Source organism: Danaus plexippus, chromosome 26, assembly GCF_018135715.1.
Source record: "Danaus plexippus chromosome 26, MEX_DaPlex, whole genome shotgun sequence".
In the NCBI taxonomy this organism is placed as follows: domain Eukaryota; kingdom Metazoa; phylum Arthropoda; class Insecta; order Lepidoptera; family Nymphalidae; genus Danaus; species Danaus plexippus.
This window is the reverse complement of record NC_083554.1, coordinates 2,163,869-2,185,786: the sequence shown is the minus strand read 5'-3', so window position 1 is coordinate 2,185,786 and position 21,918 is coordinate 2,163,869. Positions and strand designations below refer to the sequence as shown.

General features: G+C 30.4%; 1 protein-coding gene and 1 non-coding gene across 3 annotated transcripts in view; both read left to right on the top strand.

Moving 5' to 3' along the window:
- Window positions 1-21,918, top strand: part of LOC116774251 (ubiquitin-like protein 3) — an 85,895-nt gene that overhangs the window by 51,256 nt on the left and 12,721 nt on the right. For both annotated transcript variants that reach the window (XR_004353758.2, XM_032666908.2), the window contains exon 2: window positions 20,702-20,810. Coding sequence is in view for 1 of the 2 variants with exons in the window: in XM_032666908.2 (XP_032522799.1) it covers window positions 20,702-20,810 (109 nt within the window). In the remaining variant the exon portion in view is untranslated. The remainder of the gene's footprint in view (window positions 1-20,701; window positions 20,811-21,918) is intronic.
- Window positions 19,795-19,867, top strand: Trnar-acg (transfer RNA arginine (anticodon ACG)). Its single transcript has one exon. It is a non-coding gene; the product is annotated as a tRNA-Arg (tRNA).

Genomic DNA, 21,918 nt, shown 5'->3' with positions numbered 1-21,918 from the left:
ATAAGTTCTTAATTTTTCAAAGATGAAATGAAATGATGAAAATATTTTCTTATATTATTTTCACTTTATCAGTTGTATGGTGATTATTTGTAAAAAAAAAAATGGAAGCACACAATAAAATGCGTAACGATTCACCTCATGTAGACACACAGCTATTCAACTGAAATCGCTTGAATAATACATGAGGGGTTTGAAGGACGCATTTTGGTTTTATGTCTAAATTTACATACACGTCTGTTAAATATCCCAGTATATATTTTACCTTTAATTAATGTACTGAAAGTGATCATCTCTTTGTAAAGGTATCATTTTAATATATATTTTACTAGGAGCCAGCCCCGGTTTGGCACGGACTTTTTACAAAAAATATAAAATAGCCTATGTAATTTTTAGAATTATTAAACTTATATTATGATAACTTTCAAATGGTACGTTCTATTTAAATGATTTAAAAAGTAATTTACAGATACTGATGTAGGCTTAAAAATGAAGCAATATATTCTGATAAGTCATAATACCCTATTTATGTAAATAACTTTCCAATAAACCCTTTCGGAATGCAAATTTTGAAAAGTTGTAAATTGTAAATAGTATGTTATCCTTAAGGTATAGATAGGCCACCACGGACTTTTCTGTAGGCCTATATGAGATACACAATTCCACCGTATATTATTTTGTTATATCTCAAAGACTTTAGGCAGCGTTTTCGTTAAAAGCCCACAGACGGCACATGTTTTCCCGACATCTTCAACAAATATCGTTAATGTACAAGTAAATACAAAAATTTTACAAGTTATATATGTATTAAAACCTTCCTCGATAATCACGTTATCGTTAGTGATAACTGTTTGATAATCGGTGCAGTAGTTTTTCCGTTTATCGCGAACAGACAGACAGAGAGACGCGATGATGGATTTCGTTTTATAATATGTATTGATTCTATTTTTTATGAATATCAAATTCGTTTATCAATAATATAAAATACAATTTTCTTTAAAAGAATTATTTAAAAAATTAATAATTAATTAAGTATAATCTATTAAGGAGTTAACGTAAAATCTTTTAACTCTCAATTATTTATAGTCAGCAGACACGAGCCTGGAACCGGCACGTATTATAACAGAACAATCAAACGCTCTGACTAATAAATAGAAAAAGAAAGGGAGAAGTATGCAAACACGACAATAAAAGGAAATTATATACACAGAGATAGGGCTATGGCGTAGGAAGTAAATATGTCATACCGACGGCGTGGAGCTTTTATGTATTGATAATAATGTAAAAAAAATTACACGTACTAGGGTCGTATTTTCACGCGCAGATTTACGCGTAGTTTATAATGTTAAGTGTTGACTTAACTGTCTCATTGTAGTCTGTACTTTGATAGAATAATCATTAAAACGGTAAGTAAATTTTGCAAAATGCACTATGGATTGGATCTGGGTAAAGCAAAGAATAAAATTGTTATTGAATATTACTTATCTAATACATATTCTATATGATTCTATCCTTTAACGTATTTCCCGAGGGTTGGTCCGAAATAAACTGATCTTAAATAATTGAGACACTATTACACGGGTAGCTCGAGTTTGATATCGAAAATCTATGGTTTCTGTTATTACATATGATATATTAAATATTCAATACGCCCATGTATATATTATATTAGATATATTGCTAATTGATCATTGGAATATGATTGTATTTCATCAAATGAATATCTCATTGTTATTGAATTATGATGATTCTGTTTATTCTGTTCCAATGCCTCCGTGTTTGATGAAACAGTGATTCAAAACCCATCCGCTCGCCGCGTAACTGTGTTTAAAATTTGATTAAAATAAAATGTTCCATATTATTTGCGGCTTAGTCAAATAAAAATTTAGTTAACAATGAAATATTACGATGAAATAATATGAATAGCTCATTCGGTTTATAAGGTCCTTTCAGTGAGTGAATCGTATGAACAATTTTCCGCCACTCGACTCTTGCAGGGGCTCTCCGTTGAAAGGGTATTAGTTTAGCTGAAGGGTTGGAGGGAAATTATACCATCGAAATATAAAAAAAAAACCTTCTTGGCTGCTCAATTGGTTAATGAGTGCTGGAGTAATGGACTTATTGTCGTCCGGAGCCACTTGCTGTATGAATGACCGCTGGCGTTTTAAAATACTCGTGTATATAATCTCAACGATAAGTTAAGGTTCGTTAACGCTATTATAATATAAGGAAGCTCTGTAGTGGAACTATTTGTTAGTAGACAGTTAATAGTCACTATGTAGAGATGAACACGTGCTGTTCTTGTTACTTGTTACATGCCAAGTTTCCTTTATGATATTAAAGCCTGCTAGATGCGGGATTTTAATTAGTGTTATGGTAATGCCTTTGACTTGGTTAGACTATGGTTTATGTGTGTATGTTTAAACTTTAATGTAAATAACTCGACGTTATTCTATACGTTATAGTTTCTAACAGGCTTCTCCCGCTACCCGATCTCAAAGCCAGCACATACCTTTAAACTGTTTTGCTAGAGCGTTTGATATATGTATATATATCTTATTTAATTCACATAAAATCAAACACCGACAAACATACATCTGTATTTAGTTTATATTATAGTTATAATAAATAAAATAATAATTGATTAGTTAAACTTCTGTGTATATAAATTTTTAAAGAGTGTATAGTTTTGTGCCTGGATAAGCAGATAATATCATTAATTATTCATAGACATTTTTTTTTTCAATTAATTACAATAAATCAATCGTATTTATAGAATTTGTTTAATAATATTTAAATTAAAATGAATTATTGTGTAATTGTTTACTTAAAAAAAGGTGAAAGTAAGTTCAAAAAGGACTGTAAATTTTTTCAAGGTGCTATTGTAATGTTATTAGTTATATTTATATTATATAATATTGTCATTATAAAATAAAAATGTCAAACGCAGTAATGCTTTTAAAAACTTAAACAGTTAAGGGGTCTGGGAAATAATGTGTATACAACGAGTATTTGAAGTCAAAAACGACGACGGAACCGACCAATTTAACGTGATCCCTCGACATTAATGCCACCCTCCATGAATATGCAAGAATCGAGCTTCGCCGATAGATTGTACAGTATATGTATTGTATATGTCGTACCCCTACTACAGGTAACTTTAATGATATAGAACTCGACTGGCACTCTACGTTGGTACGCTACTCCAACGTAGCCATCAAAGCACCAAGCAACCATGTCTGTTCATACATGAATGTAATTTTTATTTTTTTCATCAACCCTCAAATGCCCGTCCTAATAAGCTTCGGTGAATATCAAGTGCACTCCGCATTTAATTTTGTAACATGTTTTTTTGTATGAAGTACTCGGCCATCTTATTTTTTTATTACTCATTCTTTTTTGAGGACTACCTCTTTTTAAAATAAACGTTGGTAATATAAGGATAATATTAATTTATGGATTTCACTGTCTTTTATTTTACCTTTAATAGTGATTAATTATCCTGTGACTAATAACGGGATATCTTTTTTTAATTTTCTTCAATAATTGACGTAATACTTAAATGATTTTCTCATTACAAGTATATTAGTTATACCATATAATAATGTTTGTAAAATACATGAATTACAATAAACAAATGAAACAGATTGCTTTGTTAACTTTAATCTTTAGTAAAATATTCTACAAGATTATTAATTCCCCTGCAATCTCTAATTAAATCTACGATGGCTGTAGTTAATTCGATTTGCAATTTTGCATTCCGTGAAACTGACAGTATTTATATTGGACCTTGAGAAAATATTCAAGTTAAATTACAAATTAAGTTAAAATGTATCCAAGTAAATCCTCTACCAAGTTGCTATCTGATTTAGGACGTGCTGAATATCGCAGACATCGGCACAACTGTTTCAAGTGCAATACTTTATATCAACGACCGTTAGCGATATCTTTGAGTTTTCTAAATAGAAATCCCATATCTAGGTAGAGGCCGATTATACGGACCAAATCGATCTCACTCAACTGTAACCTACATTGTAAGTAGTTTAAAGGTGTTATTTTATATTTATTTATTAGTATTTGTTATTTAGGTTTTAATTTCAAAGCTTTAAATTCAATTTTAAAAAAAACAGTATAATAGAGGATCAGACGTGTTCTAGTAAAACATTTTATTAATCAAGTCATTTATATGCTAGTTTTCCTTCGCTCTATCAAGCCACGTTCCAGACTGGAGAACAAACTTTAATAGGTATCAGGCAACGGTATCAAAATCCTTATTTATATTCACCGCAATATGTTACTTATGTGCAAATTAATAGAAATCAGTTTCGCCCGGCTCGTTTGTCTCTACAATGAGTTTATTTTATATGCAAAAGGCGAATTGCAAGCGTCGCACCGATCATTCGGACACGTTTGGCATTTGCATTAATAAAAATTTCTGGATTCTCCATGAGGTTGCGTCCGATTGATTTCAAGTGTACATTTATATTGGTACTTTCCTATCTACGTATTACTTATAAAAATGTCGTCTTATCTCTTTAAAGATGTAACATTTTGAAACAAGTACACCGACAAAACTGTAACGGTTCTTCTTCTTGGTTATATATTCAACAAGGGGTGAATAAGTTATACTATAATCAGAATAATTTTATGAACTAAGTTCTTACTTGGAAATGACGAAATTATACAAACGCTTGAGTTATATTATTTATGTTCTGGCGTATTCAGATTCAAATCCGTACATCGTTATGAGAACGGCTAACTTTCAATATTTTAACTAAAGTTTTTAAATGGATTTCGAGAGCGTCCAAGTCGGCGTTTCTGTAGATCAATATTATTAGTTGAGAATCTTGGATTCCAGGATTTGAATAGATAAATGGTGTAAAGGGCAGTACATAATTATCAATTTTTGGCGTTCGTTGTACTATTCAGTTTTTAAATTTAACATCAGCATCCAAAACGTTTTAAACAATACAAAAATTCGATTTTTCCATTATAATATATATATTATATAATTCTAATTTATTTTATCTTCTACAATTCCAGTGACAGTGTTAAAAAATTAATGTTGTACTTGTGCCAAAACATGGAATTTAATTTAAAAATTCCCAAAAGTTTCTGAAACATAAGTAATTCTGTAATCTATCTGTATGGGATACAGTTTTTAATCGGCGTCTGATAGTCCCATAGGGGTGGAAATATTACAGAAAATTTGTAAAGTTATTTGGAACATCCTGCTTCGGATACGACCGGGATGAAAATATTTAAAAAAAATTCTTATTAAATTTATTCAACAGCTTAATTTTTATGTAGGTTTTTTCGTTGAAAGATATATTGTATTTGATTTAAACAAACACAAAGCCATATTTATCTTACCAAGAAACATTCAGTTCTATTTTTAAATAAATATTAATATTCAGAATAGCGCATACAGAGCCGGGAAGCAAAGATAGTTATGGAAAATGTTTGACATAGATATTGCTTCAATTTATATGCAAAATAAATAGTGATTCGACATCTAAAGTCAAATCGTGAACAGTTTTCCGCATATCAAAAGGAATTTTGTTATATTATTAAATATTGTTAATTTTAAGTCAATGTTGAACTGATATAGATGCAATTCAAATTGAAAGTATAGGATTAATTTGTTTTTATTCTTTATTAATATTAAATTTAAATTAATTATTTTTGTATGTCAGTGTCTGTTTGTTCGCTGTAAGCTCAAAAAGAATTATTAGATTCTGAATTTAAGTTATAATTTACATATCTTTATGAATATCCGTAAATGATTTCTTTGTCAATGAACCTTGAACGGTATGTGCGTTATCATAATCATAGCTTATATGTAATGAATGTGTTCAGTCTGTCAAATAATTTCCTTTACATACAGATCACATGGAATCCCCGTGTGATATTGATATAAGTCTGCGGATGATGGATTATATTTGAGATTCACATTCGTTTAATCTACAAAAATGCTTAAAACTATTTGCAATATATTCACAATGTTAGTTGATTCAGAAGGATACTGAAGTACTTCGTTCCCGTCTCGATTTCATATAGAGTACTATTGGACCAAAGTTACAAATATTTGGATAGCAAAATTGAATTCTCAATGGCTTCGGACTTTGAGTTTCATTTATTGTAATGTAACTTTATATATATATATATATATATATATATATATATATACATATATATATATATGAGAGCTGCAATAAACACTGTATGTTTGTATGTTAATAACGAATTTTATTGTTTCAGGTATTTTCTTGTGATGATATAATCTAATTCAGTGAGATCTATTATTTATTTAAAATAATCCAGTTGTTATAAATGAATAATTACTTTATTATAACACTAGTCTTAGCGACCCTAACTACTCTCCTGATATCGAACACACGTTTAATGTTTCTTAAAAAAAATACCACGATCCCTAGTCTGAACATAATGATGGTTAAAAAAAAACTATTGAAAAGTAAACAAAAAACAAATCATTAATTCATTAGCAAAGATTAATTTGAATTCAATAACTCGCTTGTTCATTGTTTGATTACGATATAACAGACGCGTTTTGATGGTATCTATACAAAAGGGTAACTTCAATAATTATATATTATAAAATAATTTATAATAACACATAGTTAAAATCAATATTAAATTGTTATTTATATGAAATTTCTAATCTGAATATAGCAATGGCGTGTTAAATATTCAAACGCACTTATCGGTTTCACTTAATGGCCTTGAAATATATTATATATTTTTTTGTAATATTTTAAATAAGTTACTTATTTTGTTTTATAATAATGAGAACGAGGTTTCTTTTATTGTAAAAAAAACAATCATTTGTGAATTAATTATAGAGTGGAGATTTAGCTCATACAAAACTTACGGTAATTGACTTTATAGGTACATGTTTACATTGCACCGTGTGATTAATTTATGTTTCAAGGCATCTATAAATATTTATATAAAATAAATTTCCCTTACATTCCAACTCAAATGTAATTTAAAATTTGACAAGTATATTATTTCTCTCTTGACTTTTTAATGTACAAAAAACGTCCAAGATCAATATAATTAAATACTATACTAAAGTAATACTAGATTTACTCAAATTTATTTAAAGTACAAATCATATGGTATTTCAAATGGGGTTTTGTTGTTGATAACATTATTATAACAGTCAATGAAGTTATTGAACAGATCTTTATAACGGAATAACGGATGCAGGACAGGAGCGGCGATCATCGTTAATTACATGTAACTCATCAAAGGGCGGCATTCTCAGGGTCATAGGATCCCGTTGTGAGAACCAATCAGCTCGAGTGCTGTGTCGATACCGTTATCAGACCCTATACTTAGAACGTCTTATATATATATATATATATATATATATATATATACACATACATACACACACACACACACACACACACACACACACATATATATATGTATAAGGTCGAACAGCTGTTGGTCGGTAATGAATTAAACAAATAGATGTCCTATTGTGTCCTCTCAAATTAGAATGTAATTGTAGATGTGCTTTAATTGGTGGGATGTAATCACCATATCGTAATTAAAATCAAATGAATCAACCTTTAGTCGTTTTATGCTAGTTACTAATAGATTAGGTTCTCTTTACGGTAATAAAATAAGAGAAAAGAATGACAAATCATCTTCTTCATATTATATAACAATTTCTCTAAGTATATATAATATTCATAATAATTGCATCCGTTAAACTTTAAAGAATTAGATATTACTAATAATATTAAAAATACGTAGCCTAGAAAAGTAACAAGTTATTGGCGGTAGATGACATATAACAAGACTAACTGACAGACACTTTTAACTCGTCTGCTTGATCACGGTTGCTGCAATGTAACCGAGTCGATGGGATTACGTGGTTACAAAATAATAAAAAAATAAACGCGTAACATTCCAAAAGCTTTGTTTCATTTAAATGGATCCACTCGAAAATCTTAGATATCACTAATAATATTATTATGTATATATGTACTTGTATATATATACCAAGGATATTGAACTATATAACACATTCTCCCGCTTCTAATAATACCGATATGAAATACGTTTCGTAATATTTTTGTCAAATTCCTTAATAAAATTAATAAACATACTTTTTTATTGCGCATTGCAGTAAAGAAATCGAGAACGCTTAACACGACGTGTACAGATTTTAAAATATCAACGAAATTATCATTGTACCGTGAAACACTATGTATTTTACAGGTGCATGTTTATTATAATTAAAGTTTATAATAAATATGAAAAAGTTGATTTTTTTCATCTAAGTGTCACCGATTGGTGGGGATTCAAAATATCAATGTCCGAAAAAAACACTATGTTTTTAGCGAAAGGTTCAATATGAAAATTTGCGACTGAATCAAACTTGGTCAATATCAAAAAAAAATAGTACATATATTTTTTTAAGAGAAACCTTTATAACGTTAATAAATAAATGTTTAGAAGATTTACAAATACATCAAGTTCCACTTTTTTTTTTCTATAAACCTAACTACGTGATATTATGTTATTATATATGTGTGTGTGTGTATATATATATTATGCTATACTTATCAACGATATTCCTTAAGCACGGTTCTGATAATGGGTCTATTTCGATTTTTAATATCCTTAAAAACAAAAACTCTCTCCTTTCTAATGAATATTAAATATCCCTCCCTGTTATGACAATATTCAGGATTAAAATACTCCTGTTTGTTTTTTGTTTCCTTATATTAATCACGAATTAGTGTTAAATCAATAGTTTTATTTATATTTTTTCTTAATATGGTCTTCGTATCTCTTCATACAATGAAGGCAAATAACCTCAATTCTGAAAATAAAACTACATTCTGCCACTCCTAATCAACGACGCTCGAACAGCCGTTAACTAAAAGAAGACATAAAGTAAAAGCTACCAGCCCGCTCGGCTAGCATACTTAAGGTTTGCTGATACAAACTCTGACAAGGGCATGCATGCTAGTCGCTATGCATGTGCTAGACTCGTTCAGTGGCCCAGTGCCCTACTTGGCAAGGGACTACATTTGTGACGTCACAACCCGTACCCAGCCACACTATTCAGAACTTACGCCAAAAAAAACTGCTGTTAGACACACAATACATTTAGGATTCTCTCCTCTAAAACATTTTATAAGATTCTTCAGTAAATAAAAGTTCTACTCCACGAAATGTTTTATTTATATAAATGTATTTTATATTAAATTTTTATCGCTACCATTGGCTTGAACAATAGAATTTTATGATAAATTTATTCTCTTAACAACAATTATCTGGAATTATAAGTTAGTGGCTTATTTATGTATTCGTTACTGCCCAAACGACGAACAAAAGGCAGACTTAACATTAAAAGCTCACTGAGCCACTGTTATAGAAACAATTAGGCGGTATAAATAAAATGAATAACTGACTAACTTCATTAAATTACACCTTAATTAGAATATCTTTATCCTATATAATATATAACCTGTACCAGCACACAAACTTAACGAAAATAAATAAAGTTAGCTGTTTTTAGCAGAGTTTTAATTAAAATGGATAGAAAATGCTTCTGTCTTCATAAAACACGAACACATCTCCTGACTTATTTATTGATGGTTTATTACGCTCGTGTCCGAAGCCAACTTCCACATAGGACATTTAGAAACTTGTGACCACATAAAGGAGATTATATTATTGAAATACTTAATTTATTTTAATTATTAATAATAACCTGGTTTTATAATATCAAATTATAAGATTGAAATCGCCAACCCGTCTTGAGCAAGCGTGGTGATCAATGCTCTACCCTTCTCCATGTGAGAAGAGGCCTTTGCTTACTAGTGGGCTCTGATAGGCTGATGATGATGATGATTAATAATAATAAAATAATTGTTCTGATTCTCCTATATTTTTGATAAAATTTATTTATATAATTAACCCAATGAAAATGTAAAGCATAACGATAGATTAATGTATTCTGTAGATATATAAGAAATGTACACAGCATGCAATTTTCTAATAATATTAATTTGACTTTAAACAAACCAATTTGTATTAATTTTGCATGTAATTAAAAAATACAATACAACAACAAGTAAAAAATTGTATTAATTTTTTAATATTTCAAGTTACAAGTCAACTAATTTTATTAACGGGAAATTTTCTGTCTGTTTCACACTGAATCACTTGACCGAACAAAGTCGCGTATAAATACTAGTAGTAACATATTTCATAAATAGTACATATTTATTCCATAGATGTATGATAGACTTCTCACAGCTCAGCCATACATCATCGCCCTCTTATCTTATCAATATAATGCATATGTAGTTCCTTACTTGCTTACCTCGCATAATACCAGCTCACTGAAGTCAGACAATATGAATAATGAATAACAATTGGTAATAATAAAATTTTATTATTACCTAGGAAACTTCTTTTAAAGTCCCGAAAGGTTATTAATAACCTGGTTATCTATTAGATGAATCAAAAGTTGCGTATTGTTGATTCACTCCATCACCTTTGTGAGCAGGGACGTAATCGCAATTGGCCTGTAATTGGACGGATCTATGATGTCACCCTTCTTGGGAATAGGGTGGACAATGGCCACTTCCCATGAAGACTGAACTTTATCTGCAGCATAAGAGAGTGAGAATTGACGCGTTAGATCCGAAGTCAATTCAGGAGCACACGTCTTAAGCGCAATAGCTCAGATACCATGTGCACCGTTGGATTTCTTGACGTCGAGAGACGACAGGGCGGCGCGCGTATCTGAGTATAACACACATTAGGAATACTCTCTGCAACGTGGGATGGTAGGCGGTTCTTGTCCCTCATCGTCAAGGGTCGAATTTGAAACAAAAAGAGTGTACAGAAGGTCAGAACTGAACTGAACCAGCGACCCGTCAGGATTGTGCAAAGACGGTAAAGATGGCGTACAGAAATTGCCTTGTACTTATAATTTTTGGTTCAGGTAAAGAAAATTATGGAAGGATGCTGATGGTCCACCAACCATCTCGTCAAAGAGCATTGCCCGTCGTCTAAACTGAGAGTCGAGTTTTTTGTGTCGCTGTCACGGGGTGCTTAAGGGCCCCCGATCCAGCCTACGGTTGCAAACTGGGTTCTACTCCGATCTCCCACTCCGGCACAGTGAACAACCGACGGGCTTTTGTCATTGGCAGTAAGACAACCTCCTAGACCGATACAGTCTAGGTTCGGGTCCCCTACGTACCAAAGAGCCGCCAGTGGTGAACGGTGAACAGCCGTTTCATTACCCTGACCCCATGCCAATGAAACACGCTTAACATCAGAAAACGGATTTATGCTAATGCAGGATAGAAAGTAAATAGACAAATGAACATCACGGGACAGGAAGGGATCGGAAAAGGGAATGGCCACACGTTTCCCACTCTCACCTGATGCAGCCATTATAGGCTACTTCACGACGATCTTCTGTGAAAAGGTGATACTTCCCCGGTCGAGTCAACCCATTTCGAGCTTTAGTGACTCACCACAGCTAGGCTCTACCTCTCTAATGTGGTAGAGCCTAACGAAAAACTTAGTTTCGTTTATAAGGTTTTCATATTTTTCATTAATGTTACATATAGTTTTGTCTGTTATTTGTTATAGTTGACTCATTTGATCGATCAGTTGCTAACCAAAGGATGTTATTCAGTAAATATATCAATTTTCTTTGTTAATTGTCTATAAAACTTCAGTTATTTCTTACATACATTTATGTTAGTCTGTTAGCATGTTAGTCTGTTTTAATATCGAGGGTCTTTGTTTCGATATTGAATGTGAATGAAGGATCTTAGGCAATAGTAACTTTGCACTAGACCAGAAATGAAAAAAAATGTTCCTCCCATATACATATATAGTTTTTATATACCTATTCGCCAAAACAATTTCAAATTTATCGTCGATGGAGGTATATTCGATCCTTATACTATAGAGGTTATAACAATGTCCTGATGTGTTGTGGCTATATTAAAAGTAGTATTGCCAGTGGTAAAATTCTTATAAAGTTATTCTATTTACGATACTCGAGCTCCACGGGGACGTGGCGTAAATCTTCGTTGCGTTCATAAAGTTCTCTGAAGCAAACAGCACTAAGACGGTAAGATGAATGGCTAAAGAATATTCCATACTAGTTTCGGTTCAGGCTATGTAACGTTATATATATAAATGACTCCTAATATTAAATAAAATGGTTATATTTCCAAAACTCAGATCTTACTATGCTCTTTTGTTTCGTTATTCACTATATATCCAGTTTTCTTCTTGGAGTTCTTCCCTACATTTGTTTATCTATAAATATTTAAAAGCTGATATTAGATACTTGCGGTGTAGTACACTCATCCATGCAGAAGTAGTACTTAATAATTTAATTCTGTCCTTGAGTTTTGAAGCTCGTGATTTTCTCACTAAGTGTTAACATTTATTCACCGATGTTAATGCTATCAAAGTAAATAGAATTAAAAACGAAAAAAATTGCATTATTTAAATGTATTTTTATATTATTTAAAGTATTTTTTTACTATCGCCTCACTACCTCCAACATCCTCCCTTGAAGTGCTTAAGATCGTCTCTTGTATAACATCACCCTGGTATATTGCGTATTCGAGTCACGTTTCCTTTCCTATTTCTCTCCATATTTCAAACACGATGCACCAATAAAGCCACCTTAATGTTCCCTACTGTGAAACAAAAATGTCCCACACTGCAGCTGAGACCGGTAAATACAATTACAGCTTCGGCCACTGTTTTCATATGTATGAGTTATGTGTACCAGAGTTGTTGGATATTGGATTTTTGTGATGAAGGAAAGTAACGGCTTGTTATTATATTTATAATTTCGTGATGTAATATCGTTAAGGAAGGTAGGAAAATCTTCGGTAAATATATATTGCTTTTCCCATTATGCTGTATATATCAATTGCGACACTATCAATTTGGAGTATTCAGTAATTTTCTCATATAAAAAAGTAATAAAAATGCTTGAAATGAAACTAAAATAAAAAAGTCATATTCATAATAATCTTATAATAGTTGTTTAAAATAATACAAACGTGTTAGAGTGGAGACAGATTTTTAATAAGGTACAACTTAAAATATTTCTACAGAATCTTTGAACAGAGCTTATATAGAAATCATCAAAGAAATTTTATATTAAAATTTGTAGTAAATGTAAAATAAAAGAGCACGCTTCTTAACCGTGAGCGAATAGCGAAATGCTTGTCTGAAGTGGAGAGTGACCTTGTGATGGATGCAGGCACTCGGGCACGAGCCACCAGACACCAGCTCCATTCATGGACAAGGTTTGATTACAGATAACACTAACACTAGTCACTACAAATTTATTAAATACATTTTAAATAGAAAGCTTCAATGCTCACTAAAATATATTTAAAGTCCTTCATTTTAACTACAGTTACAAAACTAAAAATATCCGTAGTATTCTTGAATTTTACTAAATATGATTTCCTTAAATATATGTTTTTATTTATACAAAGTTTATGAATCTTACATTTGTCGATAAAAAACATATCATAAATAAAACTCGTTGATAAAATCAAAAGTTATTATCAAGTAATATTAAAATTATTGTTCAATATATAAGACAGTATTACTATTTGTTATGAATTCTTTTACTAGAACCTACTACGTAATTCATTAAACAATTTTCATCCTCATATTATAAAAACATAATAAAATATTGTTTTCAAAGTGCAAAGAATTAATCGTTGAAGCTAAATTTTTATTTTACACAATCTATATGTGTGTATTCCTTTGATTTAAATTTATACTAACAGAATTATGTTCTAACATCGCGATAATGGAGATTTCATATTAATGTATTAATTTAAAAAATAATAATAAGTTCATTGTTTTATTGCGTGCTTATAATGAATAGACTAAAAGCATAATTACTTTAACGTCTGACGATAGCAGACAATTAAAAAAAATAATTTTAATCGATAGACTTAGCGTTTCGTGTAGCAAAAGACTAAGCAATAGAAAATCATTAGTTTGTAATTACATCGCGAAATGGAAAAAAAATATTTAATTCATATTTTTTTTAGTTTATCTAAATGTAAAATATTACAATTTTTATCAGACACAAAAGATAATTTTCGGTAGCATAATGTTATTTGGTATAATATATATAGAAAAAGATGAAACAAAACATAGAAACTGTATGTATGTACGTTGTATATAAATAAATTTAATTATCCAAAAAATGTTCTCAAGAGATCTGTGCTTGAAACAGCATCCTATAGTATCCCAGGGGACGTGTAAACAGTTCGGACAGCGGAAAATGGAGGAGTTCCTTGATTAGGATTCATTAAGGCTTTGTACGCAGTGCGGCATTCATACGATGCATTCATACCGGCCCGTACAGAACACGGACGGACAACCATACATTAGTACTTTTCTATTAATATTGGCTGGAGTAAATAACTATAGCGCTAATGAAACTAATAAATGAGGATGTAAGATTCTCACTAAAACATTCTAGAGTAATTTTCGTTTTTCATCCTTTTAAATCGTAAAGCCATTATATCAGAGACCTTCAAATATTTCCAACAGTGGCACACTACGGAACACTGGTGGTTGTGTGACGTAACTTGTAATTAAAAGGAATAATGGTATTGGCTGTGAGCCAGGCGCCGTCTGAAGTCTAAACAATCTGCATGCTACCAGGGCTTGAAATGCACCGCTAAATATAAACACGTCTTGGATGTGGGTGCTAGAAAACAAACAAAAATAAAATTATATTCACTAACAAAACAAGCTGTAATGATATCTCTACATGTTGGAATACTTTAATAGTTTATATTGGACGCTAGTTATTTATCTCTCTATATTGATTGATTTTAATACAGTATATAATCTGTTAGGTTTTTATGAATAGTAGTTTTAAAAGACAAAATTATCCCATTACAAGACTAGTACAAGTTTTGAGAATACAAACATAATTAATGTGATTTTTTTTTGTCGTATGCCTTTATAAAATCTTATTGCAATAAATAGATATTGAAATCTCTGTGTTATATTGATGTAATTATTTTGAATTCATTTATCCTAATTGTTTATTTTCCTTCCAGTTGTTTTTCATTTTCTTGGAAATTAATTACGTCGTCAATCAAAACAAAGTTCTATAAAGCGACCTCATTACAACTTCGCCTTATAAATTCAGAGAATATCAAAATATTTACGTAAACAAATACAATAAAAAGTTTTTTTTTCTGTTGTTCTTTAATACATACGCTCATTATCATTAATAGAGAAATAATAATAGCATTTAATATTTCTTTAACAGTAACTATCTCGTTATATTAGGCTTGAAAGGCTATTGAAAGGCTCCTTTAACAAGGTTGTGGCGCTAACAGCGTTAAACCGACGGCCGTTAATGCCTATTGTTGTCAACATCAAGAGATTACTGCGAAACATCTGAGAGGCAGATCACTGAAAAGATTTGTCACGCTTATAATGTTTTAGGAGAAAAATTAATATTTCTCCCTACATAATATATTGTAAAGACCTTAAGGCGTTATTTTTCTTTGAAAGATGAAATAATTGTGTAATTTTAATGTCAAATTTATGGTACACGATGTTTTATAATAACAGAACGTAAACTTTTTCTCAAACACTGTACAGTTAAAATTACTGCAACTGTTGAAATAATCCACAAACTAATCGTAATGATTGTATTTAGCTACATATTCAAATTAAACTAATATGGGAAATAAAATCTATTTTTTTTATTTTATTATATTTTTAAATTATATAATATATAATACTAGTAATAATTTTCAACAATAATTAAGAATAATAATTTTCATATACTTTATGACTATATATATATATATATACAATAATAATATATTATTTATATCAGTGCTATGTTCTTAGTTATAAAAAAGCTTTATCATACAATCTTTATCAGCGCTGTGTTAAACAGAGATTGTTACAGATTGTATCTGTATTGCGATTCATAAAATAAATCAAATCAAGGTTATGTCGGAACATTATAATTTCAGAGTCAGGGTGAATTGAACTGGCTCACAGCAGAAATAGGTCGCTCTAGGGCACACACAACTACAGATATATCTAATTTGATTTTTATGACAAGTGTAAGGTATGAAAAGCGATAATTATATTGAAAATTAAATATGAGTTATAAACTATTTTTTTTATTGTTATATGGCTATATATTAAATATCATTTATGGCATAATTTATTTATATAATTAATTGTTAATTATAAACGTATTAATGTCCTGAGGCCGCAGATTCGATTCATGATTGTGTCGAAGATATTTTATTTATCCATTATTTATATGAATCTTATGAAATATAAAATATTTATAAATTAATACATATTGTACAACCCTAAGTACAAAACTCCAGTTTGTAGAAATTATCGATTTTGTTCAACTTTAATAATTAAAACATACAAAGGTCATATATCTAGTGTCGTAGCAATCTTTTATAGAATTTTGTTTGTTTTTATTTTAACAGTATTGAAAGAGCAATATAAAGATTAGGGCTTCTATACTTGAACACAATTATATAATCAAGACACATTTTGGACGACTCAAATATATTCATATATTCTTTGCCTTGTAACATATTATTTTCAGAATAAATACGCGAGCGTATCCACTTTTTGTTCTCTGCATATTCCTTTAAGAAATGAAATAATAAAAAACATGATAACTAAAAGTTATAGGTTTTAAGAGAGCCCCGAGAGATTGTAAATAAATTGCGTTTCCTGAGGCTAAGATCCCAGAGGACTGGAGGAAAATGTGGAAAAAATATACCGTAGTAATCATTGGTTGAATTATGAGTTCCGAAAAACAGGAACCGGGTCAATAGGTGCTTAGGCACGCCTTGATTTATGATTGCCTCGGGATGCCATTCGTTTGATACTTACTTTTGATTCTGCCATCAGCTAAATAGTTTTCGACCGTTCGTTCCTTCGCATTATTTTTTATAGTCATTGATTATTCCCTAACAAGTCTCTAAATTTTTTCGTCACAAAGTATTTCCGGTATAATTTAAATAATACCTTTTATATGAAAAGTGATCGTTTAGTTTATCTGAACGTCTGCCCGTCTCGCTGCGATCATTGATTTCATTTTCCCGTCCGTTAGCTATCCGATGCAGGCTTCATTCTCAACGAAACGTGATTATCTAGTTGCGTGCTCCAGCACGGAGTGTCCATTGTAGTATGGTGCCAAGAGATAGGAAATAGCTTCGACTAATAAAAGGAAATCACTTTAATTTATTTGACAAAAGCTTATTTTGAAAAACATTCTTCTATTGAGACGGAATGTTACTATTTAACCTTAGAAGAAACCGTTTAAAAATTATTGTTATTTTTAAAATGTTTTTTTATAATTCTCCATATACTTTTGTATATAAAAAAAAATCGATAGTATTGAAGTATAAATGAAATTGAACGTAATCATGATTTTAATATTTTTTATAAAAACAGTGTTATCGATTTCAATAATAACGAATTATGACCATTATCTGAACAAACAGGAACCGGCAGAAACCAATACTCACAGATTGTGATAGCAGGTTGATAACATAATTTAAACTAACAAGTTCAAAGGTAAATAAATCGCAAGTTTTCTATTGAATGTTAGTAACGTATCTCGATTCTTGGCATGTCGCCATGCGTACAACGTGAACCGCGTCCCCAACTACGCTGTAGTAATATAGTTTTAAGAACAGTTGCAGAACAACAGATGTTCAGTTACAATCATTTATAATTCTTATCCCAGTTTCGGATGCTGCAAGTTCGCATGACTTCGGACTTTTTATAAAATTATATTACAGTATTGTTCCTTTTAAAATAATTTACACGTTGTTTATAGTTATATATAAAATGAAGAAATTAAAATAAATTGAGTAACCAAGATCACGGTTTGAAGCTTGTTTTTTTTTAAGCCATAAAATTTAAATATTTTTATCGACAGTTTAAATTCGTTTTATAAATACGTAATAATGATTTTGGAATCAAAATTAAAGTTCTCGACATCCATATTTCAGTTTGTTTTTACGTTTTATACAAGTTTATCGTAATATGTTTTCCTGTCACTTTATCCGTATGTGATAAAATAAAAAAATTGAGCTACGTACACACTCAGACCCATAACGAAACTGTATTTTCATCGTTTGAGATGACTGGAACATTCAACCACAATGGGATAGATTTTTTTTCATCCAGCCATCCATTTATCATATCGGTCGTACCCATACAATGTAAACAATACGAACATGGGGGAGTGTGATTGGTAAAATATGCGAAACATTGGCACACATCGCATCCGACAATTTTTGCAATAAATCATGTATATATCAAGTAGGTGTTAGTATTATTTCTATTTAATATTACGTATATTAATCTATGTACTTTTCTGTCTCATTATACTCATGATTTATATACATATTTGTATATTTTTATGTATTAGTATATAAAGAAGTTAGGATTATTTTTCGGATAGGTAATTTAATTGAACGTATACCGTTTGGTATTCGCATCGGTGCAATCATGTTTTGATTGACAACATGACATTATACCAACGTCAGACGTACGATGGAAAGTTAGTTAAATGTCAAAAAGATGCCGCAAAACGAGACCGTACAAAGATACGATTGGCTCTTAGAGAACACTGCACCATTGCCGCTGTCCGCAGCGTTATCAAAGGATTACCTATTTTATACATATGTTTGTATATATTAAATATTAACCTTGTATAATTCCTTTTTGATCTCTCAATATCAACATAATTATAATAATAACAGTTCAATGTTTCTATGTTTAAAAATAAAATATATATTTAATTGCAAGTAAACAGGAAACGAGTACGCTCTAAATAATATATTTTATTATCACAGCTCGCCAACATCGACGTTCGCCCACTCGCAGACACAATCAAATAATTTTCACTTAATACATTTAAAATATAAATAAAACATGATTGTGAATTGATCAGAATTTGTCTATAAAATACGAATATAAAATAATGAACATGTTTTCATTTTTTTAACTAGATTTTTGCGTTCTAAAAATATTTTTATGATTTCTACATTACTTATAAATCAAATCTATTTGTACTCCTAATCATCAAAACTAATAAACCTTAGTGATAGCTGCTAAGTAGCAAGTAATAGTCCACTTGTAACAGAATATTAAGATTTTCTAATGAGTTTTTATTTATTTTTTTCGTATTTCTTTTCAATCCACGGAATCCTATTTCTAATGTTTAATGACAGCAATATTACTGAGGGAAATATGTTTTTTTTTTCGAGCATCGCAATGCAAGAATAACAATGGCGAATGTCCCCGGACGGCGGGAAAAATGAAATATGGCCGCCGCAATACGCGTCCCTTAGCACCAGTCTCGTAGACAACAAAGCTATTTTTAGTTGTTAAAATAACTTGCAAATTTTCCATCTCTTGTCCGTCTGTATATATATATATAGTCCGCTAACAAAATTTATAATACTTTCTATACATTCATATAATAATACATTGTATAAATTTAAAACTAGACTAGAGAGTTAATTCAGTTAATCGAAGCAAAGTTGTGATTTGCCCTAAAACTTAATATTGTTTGTGTTAATTATTCTGAAGAGTCGTACATCTTTAAGAACGTCGTTTTATTTATAACTCACTAGCAGATAAAATAATGCGATAGTTACGTACAATGATAAATTAGTATATTTTGTCCCATGGTATATAGGCCCTGTGGCGCAACGGATAACGCGTCTGACTACGGATCAGAAGATTCCAGGTTCGAATCCTGGCAGGGTCGTGGGTTTTTTTTTGTAATTTATATAGTTGTCATAGATAAAAATATTATATAAATTAACACTATAATTTTTGAATGTCATATTATAGTATTTGTTTTTATGCTAATAAACTTTAATTAACAAAAAAAATAAGTTTTGGTCTTATATCTTTTTACCTTTAAAATAGTTTATTCTAAAACAATATTAATTGATTTTTGGTAAACTTACATTTGTACACTTAGGTTTTATTCGGTTGTTGAAATCGATACACATCAATCGATTAATATCGATTTTAATAATTAGTAAATTTGCTGTCCGAACACTCAATGGTGCAAGAACTTAGCAATCTCCCTTCGTTTCCATGGCTAATGTCTCCCTTGAAGATTGTGATGTCGGTCATCTAATCACTACCTTCTAAATGAGAGGTCCGTAATGACACTTGAAATTACATTTATTTTTTACCATATAAAAACTGAAGAGTTAAAGATGTTTTTATTGTTAGTAATATGAACTGACAAACTAAATATTTGCAGTAAAAATATACAATTAAACAGTAGTTACTATAGTAAATAATTCGCATGGAAATGTTAAGATATTTAAATGAGAACTTTATATTTTAGTTTATTATAAATACTATATTGATGTGATTTTTAAATAGTAGTGTATAATTACTATTAATCAAATTTTAACTGAACGTTATAGTTGGGATTATTTTATAAGATAATGTTTCTATACATTTTATAAGTGTATAGCAATAATATTCAATTTACTATATCTCTAAAGCAAGGTCTAAACTCAATATCAAACCGAGCGTCTTCTGACAAATCGTTTGTTAACAATATAAACCATTGTTTCAGATAAATCTGCGATTAATTCTAGTGTCCGGCAAGACGAAGGAGTTTGTTTTCAGTCCCGTAGACTCGGCGGGGGATATAGCGGTTCACGTTTATGATAACTGGCCCGAAGGTAAGATTACTTAGAAAAATGTATACTTAGTCTAAGTTTGCGTCGCCCAACTAAATACGAAGCGTTTCCCGTATCTCATAAATAACCCAAACTAATACAATTACGTGTAAATTATAAACTGTTAATGCTCCATATGTAGTGTGTATATAGAACTTGAAGTAAGCATACCGGGCAATAACGAACTGACCCAGGTAAAACAGAGTTGGACGAAGTGAGAACAAATCTTTGTGATTTTATCTCAGATTCCTCGATCTTAAGTAAACCGAAATTAATTAAACTCCCAGAACCAAAGCGAATTGTTCTTATATAGAAATCCTTACTGGACTTTGATTTACTTCAAGAGTGTGTAGTAGTAGAACAAAGAATTGGATAGATTTATAATGAGATCTAAGACTTTCACGACTAAGACTTGAACATTTAAATGAAACTAATATTTTCGGATTACAACGCGTTTTTTATTATTTTAAAACTACATACACCCAACGTTTCGGTTACTTTGGTTACGAGATGAAAATCTCGTCTGTCCGTGATCACGATTGCTGCAAAGTAACCGAAACGTCGGAAGTATGTAGTTTTAAAGAATAAAAAAACGCATAGTAATCGATAGATCTGTACCCGGATACCAGTTATATTTTTAAGGTTTTAATATAGTCGTTAATAATGTAATTGCTTAAGCTGATGTTATTCTAAAATAAAGTTTTTTTTTCAACCGATATAAATAACGTACGTAATATAAGATAACGTTTAATAAAATCAATTTAAATAAATAAAATACATTTTGGTTTCTGAACTCTCGTATTTTAACCGGAGCTTTAATTGGTCCTTGATTTTCTTATATACAATTTATTTAATTTACTTCAATATTGACACGTGCGAGATGTCAGTCAGTTAATGACACCAGAAATTTATCGGAAACCAATTAAATTATTAACTTTATTTTCATGTTTGATCACTTTAATGATAAAACTTCTATGATCTGACTATATAAACAACATGACTATTAAAATTACATATAGCAACGGAGTAACTATTCTATTTAATAATATATGCGTTTAAGGTAATTTGATTTCACGTGTGTATTTATTAATGTCTCGTAAGAATTTTTGTT